The 13243-nt window shown below is 35.6% G+C and overlaps 1 protein-coding gene across 1 annotated transcript; it reads left to right on the forward strand.

The window, feature by feature from the left end:
• Window positions 1–196: 196 nt before the first annotated feature.
• On the forward strand, window positions 197–1864 carry LOC18593143 (GRAS family protein RAM1-like). The gene has a single exon (XM_018125445.2). The coding sequence runs from the start codon at window positions 399–401 to the stop codon at window positions 1770–1772; it is 1374 nt and encodes a 457-aa protein (XP_017980934.2). The 5' UTR covers window positions 197–398; the 3' UTR covers window positions 1773–1864.
• Window positions 1865–13243: the final 11379 nt, after the last annotated feature.

Genomic DNA, 13243 nt, shown 5'->3' on the forward strand with positions numbered 1-13243 from the left:
TTATGTTTCTCTTCTTTTTTCTTGTTGATAGGGCAATCAAGAATTATAACTTAAATTATAACTTTTTAGTATTCTGCAATAACTCCAGCATCAAATTTTTATATTTGAGAAAATCAAAATGTTTTCTTGACCTAAGACACACTGATTCTTGAGAATAAAAAGATACCCTTCTTTATATATCTCCCCATCCAATTGTACCAAAAATAATATCTCCAATCTCTCTCTTTATATTACTCTTTTGTTCCTTTCTCATGTAATGACACAAGGGAATTTTTATGAGTTATTCCCATCGCCATTCTCCCCATAAAAGCCTAGCCTCGCTCATGTCTCTCCTTGTCCTAAAATCTTGTACTTCTCCTCAGTCTATTTGATCTTTGTTTCTCTCCCCTGAACCGATCATGGAAGACACAGATGAGGATGAGCTTTTGAACCTCAGCCTGTCGATTGTTACCGATCCTGGTGGGGAGAGGAACAGAAAGAGGAAGACAAAGGATATTTCCAAGCCTTTTAACCCATCATATGAAGGTTGTGAAGGGAAGATATTTAGGCTTCTTCAAGTGAGGGAAGAGATGCTAAAGGTAGACCATAAGAGGAAAAAAATGGTTGAAGATGGGAAAGGCCTCCATTTGATCCACTTGCTGCTCATAACTGCTACTTCAGTCGATGAGAATAATGTGAACTCAGCCTTGGAGAATCTCACCGAACTGTATCAAAGTGTGTCCTTAATAGGAGACTCCGTGCAACGAGTCGTCGCTTATTTTGCCGATGGCTTGGCCGCAAGGCTTCTCACCCAAAAATCTCCTTTCTACGACATGGTCATGAAGGAACCTACTAATGAAGAACAGTTTTTGGCTTTCACTTGTCTTTATAGGGTGTCGCCTTATTACCAGTTTGCTCATTTCACTGCTAACCAAGCTATAATCGAAGCCTTTGAGAAAGAGGATGAGATCAATAATCGAGCCTTGCATGTTATTGACTTTGATGTCTGTTATGGGTTTCAATGGCCTTCCCTCATACAATCTCTCTCCGAAAAGGCATCAAGTGGCAATCGAATATCCCTCCGTCTTACTGGGTATGGAAGAAGCTCAGAAGAATTGCAAGAAACTGAGACTAGATTAGTGAGCTTCGCCGGAGGGTGTCGGAATCTGGTCTTCGAATTTCAAGGGTTGTTGAGAGGCTCTAAGCTGGTTAACCTAAGGAAAAAGAAAAATGAAACAGTTGTTGTGAATCTAGTTTTTCATTTGAATACTTTGAATAACTTTCTGAAAATATCTGACACACTGAAATCTGTACATTCACTTAGGCCTTCCATTGTTATCTTAGTGGAACAAGAAGGTAGCCGAAGCCCAAGAAGCTTCTTATCGAGATTTATGGAATCTTTACATTATTTTGCAGCCATGTTTGATTCATTGGATGATTGCCTGCCACTAGAGAGTGCTGAGAGGTTAAGCATTGAGAAAAACCATCTTGGGAAAGAGATCAAAAGCATAATTAACTGTGACAAGGATGAGGACAACAAGTTTCCAAGGTATGCAAAGATGGAAACATGGAAAGGAAGAATGGAGAGTCATGGATTTGAAGGGATGAAAATGAGTTCCAAGTCCTTGATACAGGCAAAACTTCTACTGAAAATTAGGACCCATTATTGCCCTCTTCAATGTGAAGGAGAGAGTGGTGGGTTTAGAGTTTTCGAAAGAGATGATGGAAAGTCTCTTTCTTTAGGGTGGCAAGATAGGTGCTTGCTCACGGCCTCTGCATGGCAATGTGTATGATAGCTATTACTCTTTTCTAACACATTCATATCATTCTTGTAACTTTGTTCAAATAATGGACTTTGACCCTACCCTTGAGTAAGAGTTTATTACTCATCAAATTGTTATTTCTTTCTCTTCTTATTTCTTAGGCTTAACACAACTCTTTCATGAACTTAAGTTGATTCATTTCTGACATTTCTAGATATATTGCCCCTCTGTTTCTTTACTTTGAAGTAGCTAATAATGACTTGTAAAGTCCTTAAATGGATATTCCCCCCCTTTAACATTGTATCTAAACCTTGTGCTATAATCTGAATCAAGTTTTTTCATGCTATTCATCTCCCTGTTTCCTGCAGATTAACTTTGTAAAACATGACACCTATGCAAGTATCGTTTCTTTCACAGTAATGCAATTGTAATGCAATTATTGATAAGTTTTTAGTGAACTTAATAATTGAGTTGGCTTGCAAAAAGATCTACTGCATACATTACACGAACATTTCAATACTATAAAACAGACAAAATTTAAGATTCGATGTTTGTTGAAAATCATAACTTGAATTTATCAACTTTAAAAACAAGCAAACATCGTCACCTGGGTTTTTTATTGAACTTACTATTCATGAACTTCTAATCAAGTTTATTTATCTTCTAGGAACTTATTATTTGAATTTGTGCATATAATAAATTATAATTCACTTACATTCGATTAGACTTGTTTATTGATTGAGTTCCACAATTTTGTTCAAACGTATTCATCTCACTTAGCTTAATAAATGATTATAGATAAACTTAAACATACATTTTTACGAGCCATTGAATGAGTATAGTAATTTGCTCTATCTTGGTCGAATGCGCCTGGTTTTTCATTCCATTTCATTTTGCCTATGCGTTGAAGTTTACCCAAGTACCCTTAGCCGATAAGAAGAAGGAAAGCAAAAAGAAAATGCAAGAGAAAGGGAAAAGAACAGCTGATTCAAAAATCTTCATAGGAAAAGGTACAAATTCCACTTCTCGACTTCGAAACAAATTACATGTTAATAGGTTCAAGAAAATTGGGAATGCAACGATTTTTTGTGGGAAGTTCTTTGATTGGCTTAGTTTTGATGAAGTACTGGTAGTAAAAAAAGGATTTAGAAGGATATTTTGAATCTTTGAAATTGAGGAATTTGAGTATCTTAGGGGATAGGATGTTTAGCCCCTCATTAGTAAAGGAATTTTATTCTAGCATTATTGTGGACAAAACTAACTAATTAATTGAGAAGAATTTACCAAATATGGTTTGAATGTCTTCCTAAGTGGTAGAGAATTTCATATTAGTGCTCAAGACTTAAAAGAGTTTCTAAAAACATAGTTTGAAGTAGAGGAATTCAAAATGTCCAAAAAATATTATCCCAATCATCTTTGGGAGATTATGACTAGAAAAAAGAAAAGTTTCCCTCCAGAAGCTATGCCAGTGAGATTAAGAATGCTCAACTTATGATCCTACATTATTTCATTGCTACCACACTTCATGGAAGAAGCAGCAGTTTTGGTTATGTAAGTACTCAAGACATTTAGCTCATGGAATCTGCTTTCAATGAAATTTCATTAAATGTAGCCAAGTTTACGATTGAAAGAATCCGAGGGACATACCTAGGGGACAAAGCTAACTTCCCATATGACAATATCATCACATCACTTGCCAAGAAAAAAAAAGGATCTGGAGTATCAGATTTCAAGTTGATTTAATAAGAAACAAAGATCAAGGAATCTTTTTAGGAAATGTATTGAAGATGGGATATAAGTTAGAGAGAAAACAATGCATTAAATCAATTAAAGGAACCCCAATCCCACTTGGAACTGAAACTCCCTTTACACCTCAAGCCAGAGTCAATCAAGCCCTTTATCAAGGTGAAATGATATTCAACCTTCTTATGAGGATTGATGGAAAGCTGACTGAACAAGTTGAAGATAGTTAAAATTAAGGAAAAATTATAACATCTTGAAGATCTCATGCTTCAAAAAAAAAAAAACCAAACGCCCTACCTTTGAAGCTCAACCACAATTGCAAGTGTGTCAAGTGAGAGGACTACCACAGAGCAATTTGACTTACAAGCATCTGACCATGAAGATGAAGTTGTGAAAGGAGAAGCTGACAATGAAAACAAAGAACAAAATGTTGAAATAAGTCTTGAAGCAGAATAAGCTAAAGGAATTGAAAAAGAAAATGAGGATGAAGAAATGGAAAAGGAAACTGATTAAGAAAAAATAGTGGAAAAGGATACAAACTTGAATAAAGAAAATTCAGCAACTGCAAAGGCATATGAGAATCCCCTTAAAGAATCTGAAGGCATTTTGCTTTCATATTTTATCATTGAAATTCTCAAGGAAGTTGAAGCTAACTAGGCCAAACAAAAGGAGAAAATGGAACAAGAAGCTCAGTTAGCACAACAACACCAAGAGAAAATTGCATACCACACAGCGTATGATAAGGGAAAAACAGTAGTCACTGGGTCTGTAGTTAAGAAAATTACTAGTAAAAGAAGAGAAACAATGACCACAAAGACCAAGGTATTTAGATGAAGGAAATCTGCTAGGATAGTTGAATCCACTACCAAACCAACCTTCAAACCAACATCCCCTGAACTTATATCCTCTAGATCCTCATTTGAACTTGAATCTCTTTATTCCCTCCATGTTGCTCCTTTACATGTTCACCTAGGAATTGATGAATCATCAGTGAATAAGGCTTCTTAGAGTCTGATTAGTTGAACTCTAAACTTAGGCCCCTCTTTTAATTGATGACAAAAAGGGGGAGAAAATAGAAGGATAGGATGAACAATGTTTATATCTATATGTTTGTGTTTTGAATTGTGCTTTAATGCTAAATTGCTGATTATATATAGGTTCAATGTTGGATGATTATATATATATATATATATATATATATATATATATATATATATATATATATATTCTCATGATAAATGCTTATATCTGTACATTGATATACATTAGGGGGAGCAATCCCTAAATCTACACATAAAAGTTTATTGTTTTGAAGACATTGCATTCTTAATTTAGGAGCATTTTGTCATCATAGAAAAGGGAGAGAATGTTGACACCGTATGTTCTTGATGATAACAAAGTATTCCTTATTCATTACTGTCTAACTTCACTATTTAAGTGTGCAAGATATGGTTTATTTCTCCTAACAAATTTGTTAATCAAGGGTAAGTCAAAATGCTTGCTAAATTTGAAAATGAGTTAATCAGTCAGTTAAAGAAAGAAGGAAAAAAGTGATTAGTAAAGATAAAACATTGTTAGCTTATTAACACGGAACTTTAACCAGTTAAGGCATAACTGGGTGCTAGGTTAAAGCAAGATAGATCAGCCTTAATCGGTTAGCACTAGACTTAATTGATTAAAAAGGTGTTGGACAAAGCAAAATAAAGGTATGCTAATATGCTAGAGCACAAGACTTGAAGAATTTCCAAAGCGCCGAAATTTAACTTTAAAGTGAAGGTTGACCGTTGAAGGGAGCTAAACTTTAGAAATTCAAATTCAAAGATTTCTAACTGATTAGCGCTTGTGTTAATTGGTTAAGGGTGAAGGAAGTGAAGCTTCAATCAATTAAGATGAGAGTTAACCAATTAGAAGATGTCTGAAGACAAAGATCTCTTAATCGGTTAAAGCCTCCTGTAATTGGTTAACACAAGACACACAACAACAAGAAAATGCAAGGTAGAAAAGCTACAATCGATTAGAGTTGTCTGTAACTAGTTAGTTGAACTCTGTCTGCCTTTTTAAATTTAAATACTAGAAGACAAAATAACGACTAGAATGACATCAGAATTGTTCCTAACGGTTAAAATCTGTCTTGAACAATAAAATATGTCTCTCCAAGTATAAATTGAAGCTCCAACGGTCAAAGAAGGTAGATTGAAGCATTTAAGAATCATTTTGAGCAAAAAAAAGCCAAAATACCTTTACTAAAAACACTTGTTCTTCATTCCTATCATTGAAAAAGTGTTTGGCCTTGATTATAATCTTTCTAGATCTATAAAAGTAATCAGTTATACTTCTTTTTCTTTTTTTTTTTTTAAGAAATTGAGTGTAAGAAGCACTTTAAAGACTATTGTAAGGGATTAGTGTTTGGGTTGGAAGCTTGCTTTGTGAAAACTTGGTGAAATCTATTAATTCCATTAGTATAGTGAAGTTGGGTTGAAAATCCTTGATTGGGACATCAAGGTAGTAAATGTAGGTCAAGGTGACCTAACTAGTACAAATACTTATGCATTGTCCACTTCTCACTATCGTAACGTGCGGGTTTGAGAACCCGACCGCTAGACGCGAGTGAAAACTCTAAAAAACTAAGAGTCGTCACCAATCTTTTTTACTAGGTGTGATTGGCCACCTATTGATTCGATTCTAATCGATGAAGCCTTAAATTAATTTTAAGCCCATCGAAAAGAACCCTAAGCTGGTCTACATTTTTCTAGATCTAAGTTCGGGAGTACGGTGATGCCTAGGGAAGGATTAGCACCCCCGGGACGCCCGTTCCATGAACGGTACCATTTTTAGATTATCTTATTAGGCTTTAATTTTTAATTTCACTATATTTTTTTAGTTATTATTCTCTTATTTTATCTCCTATTTAACCTAAAATGGAATGCAAATGTGAGGCAAGATGAAATGCATGGCGTGGGATAAAAATATGTCGGACGAATAACCTTTCACTGAGGACGTTCTCCTGAATTCGCCCATCATACTGGTGGGATCCGGGGTGTTCTCTCACCTAGAGAATTATTCGAGAAATTTACCTTCGCATATTCGACGAATAAATCCAGTCATCGGGGTCATCGTACTTTTTCTTTTAAAATAATATTTTTGTGCATAATGAACCTAATACGGGCAAAATCTTTTTATTAAAAATGTTTCTCGAGCCCTCCCATCATACTGGTGGGAGCCGGGGATACCTTTTCACCTAGGAAACTTTTCGAGGAATACTCACTTTCGCAAGATCCTCAGAATATCCCATCATCGGGGCTTAAACTCGAAAACAAAAATATTTATATGCAATGATGCAACATATATATATGCTATGCTAATGCAATTATCTACTTTTTTTTTGTCATTTTTTTATTATTTAATTATTATTTTCTTTTTATTTTATTTTATTTATCATATTTTCTATTTCATTTCTAATTATTATTTTTTCATACTTTTACATTTTTTTATTCTAAGTTACTTTTATATTTTCCTTTTATAATTAGATAAATTGTTTGTGATTCCATTTTATTTTAGTGAACAAAAATTTTATTATTATTTTTATTATACTATTTCTTTTTTATATATTTTTATATTTTTATTATTATTATATTTTTTGGTAAGCAATCTTTTATCCAAACCTAAAGCCTAAAATCTTATTTTATATATCTATATTTAATTCTTTTTTTTTCTTTCTTATCTTTGTCTGCACATTTTTTTATAATATTTATTAATTCATAGTTTGTGCCACTTGATATTTAAGGCTTAATTTTAAATTAGTTGTTGTTTTAGATTTTTTATTATTATTTATTTTTTTTATTTTTTTATTTATTTAATGTCATGTATATTGCATTTTCACAAATTAATTATTTACTATATATTTGAATTATTATTTTTTTATCATTTTTTTATCTATTGTTATTTATTTATTATTTTTATTGAATAATTTTTTTGTATAGTCAAATTCTTTATTTATTAAAAATTTCGGGATCTTGAAATCGAGGCCCTCCCATCGTACTGGTGGAGCCTTGATTCGGATTCCGAACCTAGGGAATATGGGCCCGGGATTGCGACTTATCACGTCTCAATCGATCATCCCATCATTGGTATTAAGTTAAACAATTATTTTATTTATAAAAATAGTTATTTGTTTTATACCATTTTCATATATATATATATATATATATATATATATATATATATATATTTACTTATCTAGACTTAAACATTTATTTATTTCTTATTTTTAATTCTATACATATTTTTAAAATCCCTAGTCACGATAAAATTTAAATTCTTTTCCTTGATTATCTTATACTTATCATGCTCCTCAACACCACTGGGCCAATCAACAAGTTTATACAACAAATAAAGAAGGGGACTTTACCTTGTTTGGATTCTAGTAAGGACCCAAAGTGATTGATCCACTAGGTAGTATTCCAAGCTCGTATACTTAGCCCATCGAGCCTTTTCGGAACGCACCGCTCCGATGCTTAAGTAGCAGCAAGTCTCTAAGCACCCCACAAACGGCGCCGTCCAAAAGAAAGAAGAAAAGCCTTTTGAAAGGCAAATATGGCATCGTTTCAAAGGTGGCAAATCCCAAGTCTATGAGCTCCTTTCTTCTTCTCTCTTCACCTCTTCCAATCAATTTTTCTCTCTTTAAAACAACATTTTTTCTCTCCAAATCTCTCAACTACCGATCCTCTCCCTTCTCTCTATGCCCACCGACTGCAAGACCCAAAGTTCCTCATAACCGGTCGTAATACAAGCTTCGCTATTCCTAACCCTGCGGCGTCGATCTCTCTATGACCACCGACGACAAGACCAAAAGTTCCTCCTAACCAGCGGCAATACAAGCTTCACTATTCCTCACCCCGCGGTGCCGATCTCTCTTTCTCAAAGACCCCTCACCAGCAGCCACCACCCAGACAACCAGATCTCCTTTTTGCCGACGTCGCCCATATCGGATCTCCTTCTTTTCGTCAACTATCTCAAATGACCGACCCTCTCTTCGCCGTCTCTTTGCTCGAACTGGTCTCTCTCTCTTTGCCCGAATTGGGCTTTACTCCCCTTGCTGCCCCAAAGAAATCAGACTCTCTTCCACTCTCTCTCTATGCCCACCGGCGGTAGGACCCAAAAATCAAAATAAAAAAATTCTCCAAAACCCGGCTACTCTTATCCTTCCATTGTATGTTTTTGCTTGATTTTTTTTGGCATTTTTGGTACATTTTTTGATTTGTGGATAGTTGTGGTTCGTTGGTTAGCTGCTAGAATAGGATTTTTTGGTTTTAATGCTACTAGTTTTTTTTTTTTTTTTGCTACTAAGGATTCCTCGGGTTTTTGCTGTGAGGGATTTTTCTGGGTTTGTTTTTGGTTTCTAGGTTATGGTTCCTTCCCCAATTGAATGCTACAATGCCCCCTTTATACTGGGTTGAAGGGGGCACACTCCATTACTCTGCCAAACGTGAATTTTTCGTGTTTGGTAGGGTGAAGGTGGAGCTTGGCAAGAAATATCGTGCTTGACAGGGTGCGTCCGCACCCTGCCAGACGTACTACTTTTTTTTTTAATTATTTTATGATTCCTAATTAATTAAAATTTTATTATTTATTATATTTTTTTCAGTGTCTACAGCTGCCCCTCTTTGCGCATTTCAAAAATCCGAAATAGTGCAAAGATGTAGACACTGTTTTTAACTAAATTCTTTAATTCTATTACCAAGGTTTTTTTTTTAAAAAAAAAATGAGATTCCTTAAAGCTGAGGCAACGAAACTTTAAAAATAAACTCCTCAAAATTGAGGCTACAAAACTTTAAAAATGAAACTCCCCAAAGCTGAGGCAACATAACTTAAAAACTATGGCTTCTCAAAACTGAGGCAACATAACTTTAAAAATGTTGCTCCTCAAAAGCTGAGGCAACGAGACTTTTAAAATGAACTCCTCAAAGCTGAGGCAACGAAACTTTTAAAATATACTCCTCAAAGCTGAGGCAACGAGACTTTTAAAAATGAACTCCTCAAAGCTGAGGCAACGAGACTTTTAAAAATGAACTCCTCAAAGCTGAGGCAACGAAACCTTTTTTCTTTTTTGAAATGGTGAAAAATAATCAATTCCTCATCTGAGGTTCTACGACTTTAAAGATAAATTGCCCTCTTTTTCAGTTGTTTTAAAACTTTGAACGCGACAATTTAAATATCCTAATCATCTTCATCAGGTTTTTTTTTTTTTAAGTGTTTTAGAGCCTTCTCTTTGATCAATGGGGGATGAACCGATCACGCTTCCGATCTCTCGTCTTCCCCAATTCTTCCTCTATCATATGCATGGTCCAATCATTCTTCACATTTTTACTATTCTTCAGTCTGTTGTTATTTCCATTTCTTTCTCTCTTTTCTTAGTCTTTTCTCTTTCTTTTTTATATTACCAGACTCTATTTCATTCCCCGTCAATTATGATCCTTTTTCAAAATATTGCAAACATTTCTTACTTTATCATGCTCTTTATTAAATATCATTCCAATTTTATGACAAATGCAATGCAATGTACTTATATCTCCTCTCTTGGCAGAATGGAAATAATGACAATGTTGGGAGCAGAAAGGCTATTTTTCATTAATAAAAATGGAAGTTTCTACAATCAAGCATAATGACAAGGAACAGGGGAAAACCAATTAATACAAAAGAGATACAGTTCTTTCTTAATGATTGTTTCGATAGATATTGACAGTAGCCTCGACATTTTATCTCAAAGCAGGCACAAGCGTCAACTCCCTTGTCTTTTGTCTGAACATCTCGGATCATGATTTTTCACCCTTTTTGTGTTAAGCCCTTGTAGTATTTGGACCTCTTTCGTGTTTAGACCGCCCTTTCGGGTTTTCGCCCTAAACACATCTCTCATACTCAAGTCGCCTTTTCAGGTTTTTAACTTGAAAATTTTTCTCTTTTCTTTTTTTTTTTTACGCAAAATATTTCTTGACAGCATCGGCATTCACTAGGTTGGAAAACTCCCTTCCATCCATCTCTGCCAAAATTAGTGCTCCTCCTGAAAAAGCTTTCTTCACCACAAATGGTCTTTCCCAATTCGACGTCCATTTCCCGCGAGGATCTTGCTGGTTAGGAAGAATTCTTTTCAATACTAACTCTCCCTCTTGGAACTGACGTGGATGTACCTTCTTGCCATATGCCCTCATTATTCTCTTTTGATATAACTGCCCATGGCAAAGTGCTGTCAACCTTTTTTCTTCTATGAAATTCAATTACTCATAACGAGCATTAACCCATTCGACTTCTTCCAACTGTACTTCTTTAAGGTCCCTTAGGGAAGAGATTTCTACCTCAATTGGTAAAACTGCTTCCATCCCATATACCAAAGAGAACGGCGTAGCTCTCGTGGAAGTTTGGACTGTTATGCGATAAGCATGCAAAGCGAAGGGTAACTTCTCATGCCAATCTTTGTATACATCTGTCATCTTTTCAATTATCCTTTTGATGTTCTTGTTGGCTGCTTCCACCGCTCCATTCATCTTTGGGCGATAAGGCACTGAATTGTGATGCTTGATCTTGAACTTAGCACAAACCTCTTTCATCAATGAACCATTGAGATTACTAGCGTTATCTGTGATGATCCTTTCTAGGAGACCATAGCGGCATATTATTTCTTTTTTGATGAACTTATATACCACTTTCTGGGTCACATTAGCAAAGGATGCTGCTTCTACCCATTTAGTGAAGTAGTCAATTGCCACTAGAATAAACCGATGCCCATTTGATGCCTTCGGAGTTATTAACCCAATCACATCCATGCCTCACATTGAGAATGGCCATGGTGATGTCAATACATTCAGTGAATTTGCAAGAGTGTGGATTCTGTCTGCGTATATCTGACACTTGTGACACTTTCGAGCGAAATTTATACAATTCGTTTCCAACGTGAGCCAATAATACTCTGCTCTCATGACTTGTCTTGCCAACATATGCCCACTTGCATGTGCCTCACAAATTCCTTCGTGGACTTCCTCAACTATTCTCCGAGCTTCGGCTGAATCCACACATCTCAAAAGTACTTGATCCCTACTTCTCTTGTATAAGATGTCCCCATCCAATAAGAAATTCATTGCCAACCTTTTAATGGTTTTCTTATGATTTTCTGAGCTTTGTTCTAGATACTGCTGAAACTTGAGATAATGCACAATATCATGGTACCACGGTTTCCCGTCTACTTCTTCCTCTACACTAGAGCAGTGTGCAAGGCACTCTCAAAGATTAATCATGATGGGTTAAATCTTGACATCGGTACCAACTTTGAACATTGCTGCCAGCGTGGCTAATGCATCAGCCATTTGGTTCTCCTCTCGGGGCAAATGGATGAAGCAAATTTTATCAAAATTTTCAATCAGTTTTGAAATAAACTTATGATATCGGACTAACTTCGAGTCGCGTGTTTCCCATTCTCCTCGTAACTGATAAATAACTAAAGCAAAATCCCCAAATACTTTCAAAATGCGAATTTTCCTCTCAATTGCTGCCTGAAGTCCCATGACACAAGCTTCATATTTAGCCACATTATTAGTGCAATAAAAATTGAGCTTGGCTATGATGGGATAATGACCTCCTTCTAGTGATACCAACACAACCCCTATGCCATGCCCCAAGGCATTCAAAGCTCCATCGAAAAACATCTTTCAATTCTTTTTCTCCTCTGATTCCTCCTTATTTGTTTGACAAACCGGCATCAAATCCTCATCTGAAAACTCAAACTCCATTAGTTCATAGTCCTCCTCCACCCTTTCCGTCAGAAAATTTGTGATTGCACTTCCTTTGATAGCTTTTTGGGACACATATATAATATCATATTCATACAACAACACTTGTCATCTTGCCACTCTACCTGATAAGGATGGTTTCTCGAAGATGTATTTAATAGGATTTAACTTCGCAATGAGCCAAGTGGTATGATATAGCATGTATTACCTGAGTTGATGTACCGTCCATGCTAAAACACAACACATCTTTTCCAACGAGGAATACTTGGACTCGTACTCAGTGAACTTTTTACTCAAGTAGTAAACTGCTTTTTCTTTCTTACCAGTTTCATCATGCTGTCCCAACACACATCCCATGGATTCTTCATTTACTGTTAGGTACAAGAGGAGGGGTCTCCCAACCACAAGTGGTACCAACACTGACGGACTCAACGGATATTCTTTAATCTTGTCAAAAGCAACTTAGCACTCCTCGTTCCATGTCTCAGGATTATGTTTGCGAAAAAGCTTGAAGATCGGGTCACATTTGAGTGTGAATTGTGATATGAACTGGGCTATATAATTCAACCTTCCCAAGAATCCTTTAACTTCTTTCTACGTTTTGAGAGGAGGCAAATCACAGATTGCTTGAACCTTATTCGAGTCAACTTCTATTCCTCTTTCACTGACGACGAAACCAAGTAACTTTCCTAAAGTGACTCCAAAAGTGCACTTTGCCAGATTTAATATGAGCTGAAACTTTCGTAACCTCTTAAATAACCTTTCAAGATTGGTCACATGGTCCTCTGTCTTACGAGCTTTTACAATCATATCATCCACATACACCTCAACCTTTTTGTGCATCATGTCATGGAAAAGAGTCACCATGGCTCATTGCTAAGTTACCCTAGCATTCTTCAAACCAAATGGCATTACCTTATAACAAAAGGTCCCCCACATAGTTATGAAGGTAGTTTTCTCTCTGTCCTCTGGTGTCATCTT

This window comes from Theobroma cacao, chromosome 8, assembly GCF_053813885.1.
Source record: "Theobroma cacao isolate CCN51 chromosome 8, ASM5381388v1, whole genome shotgun sequence".
NCBI lineage: Eukaryota > Viridiplantae > Streptophyta > Magnoliopsida > Malvales > Malvaceae > Theobroma > Theobroma cacao.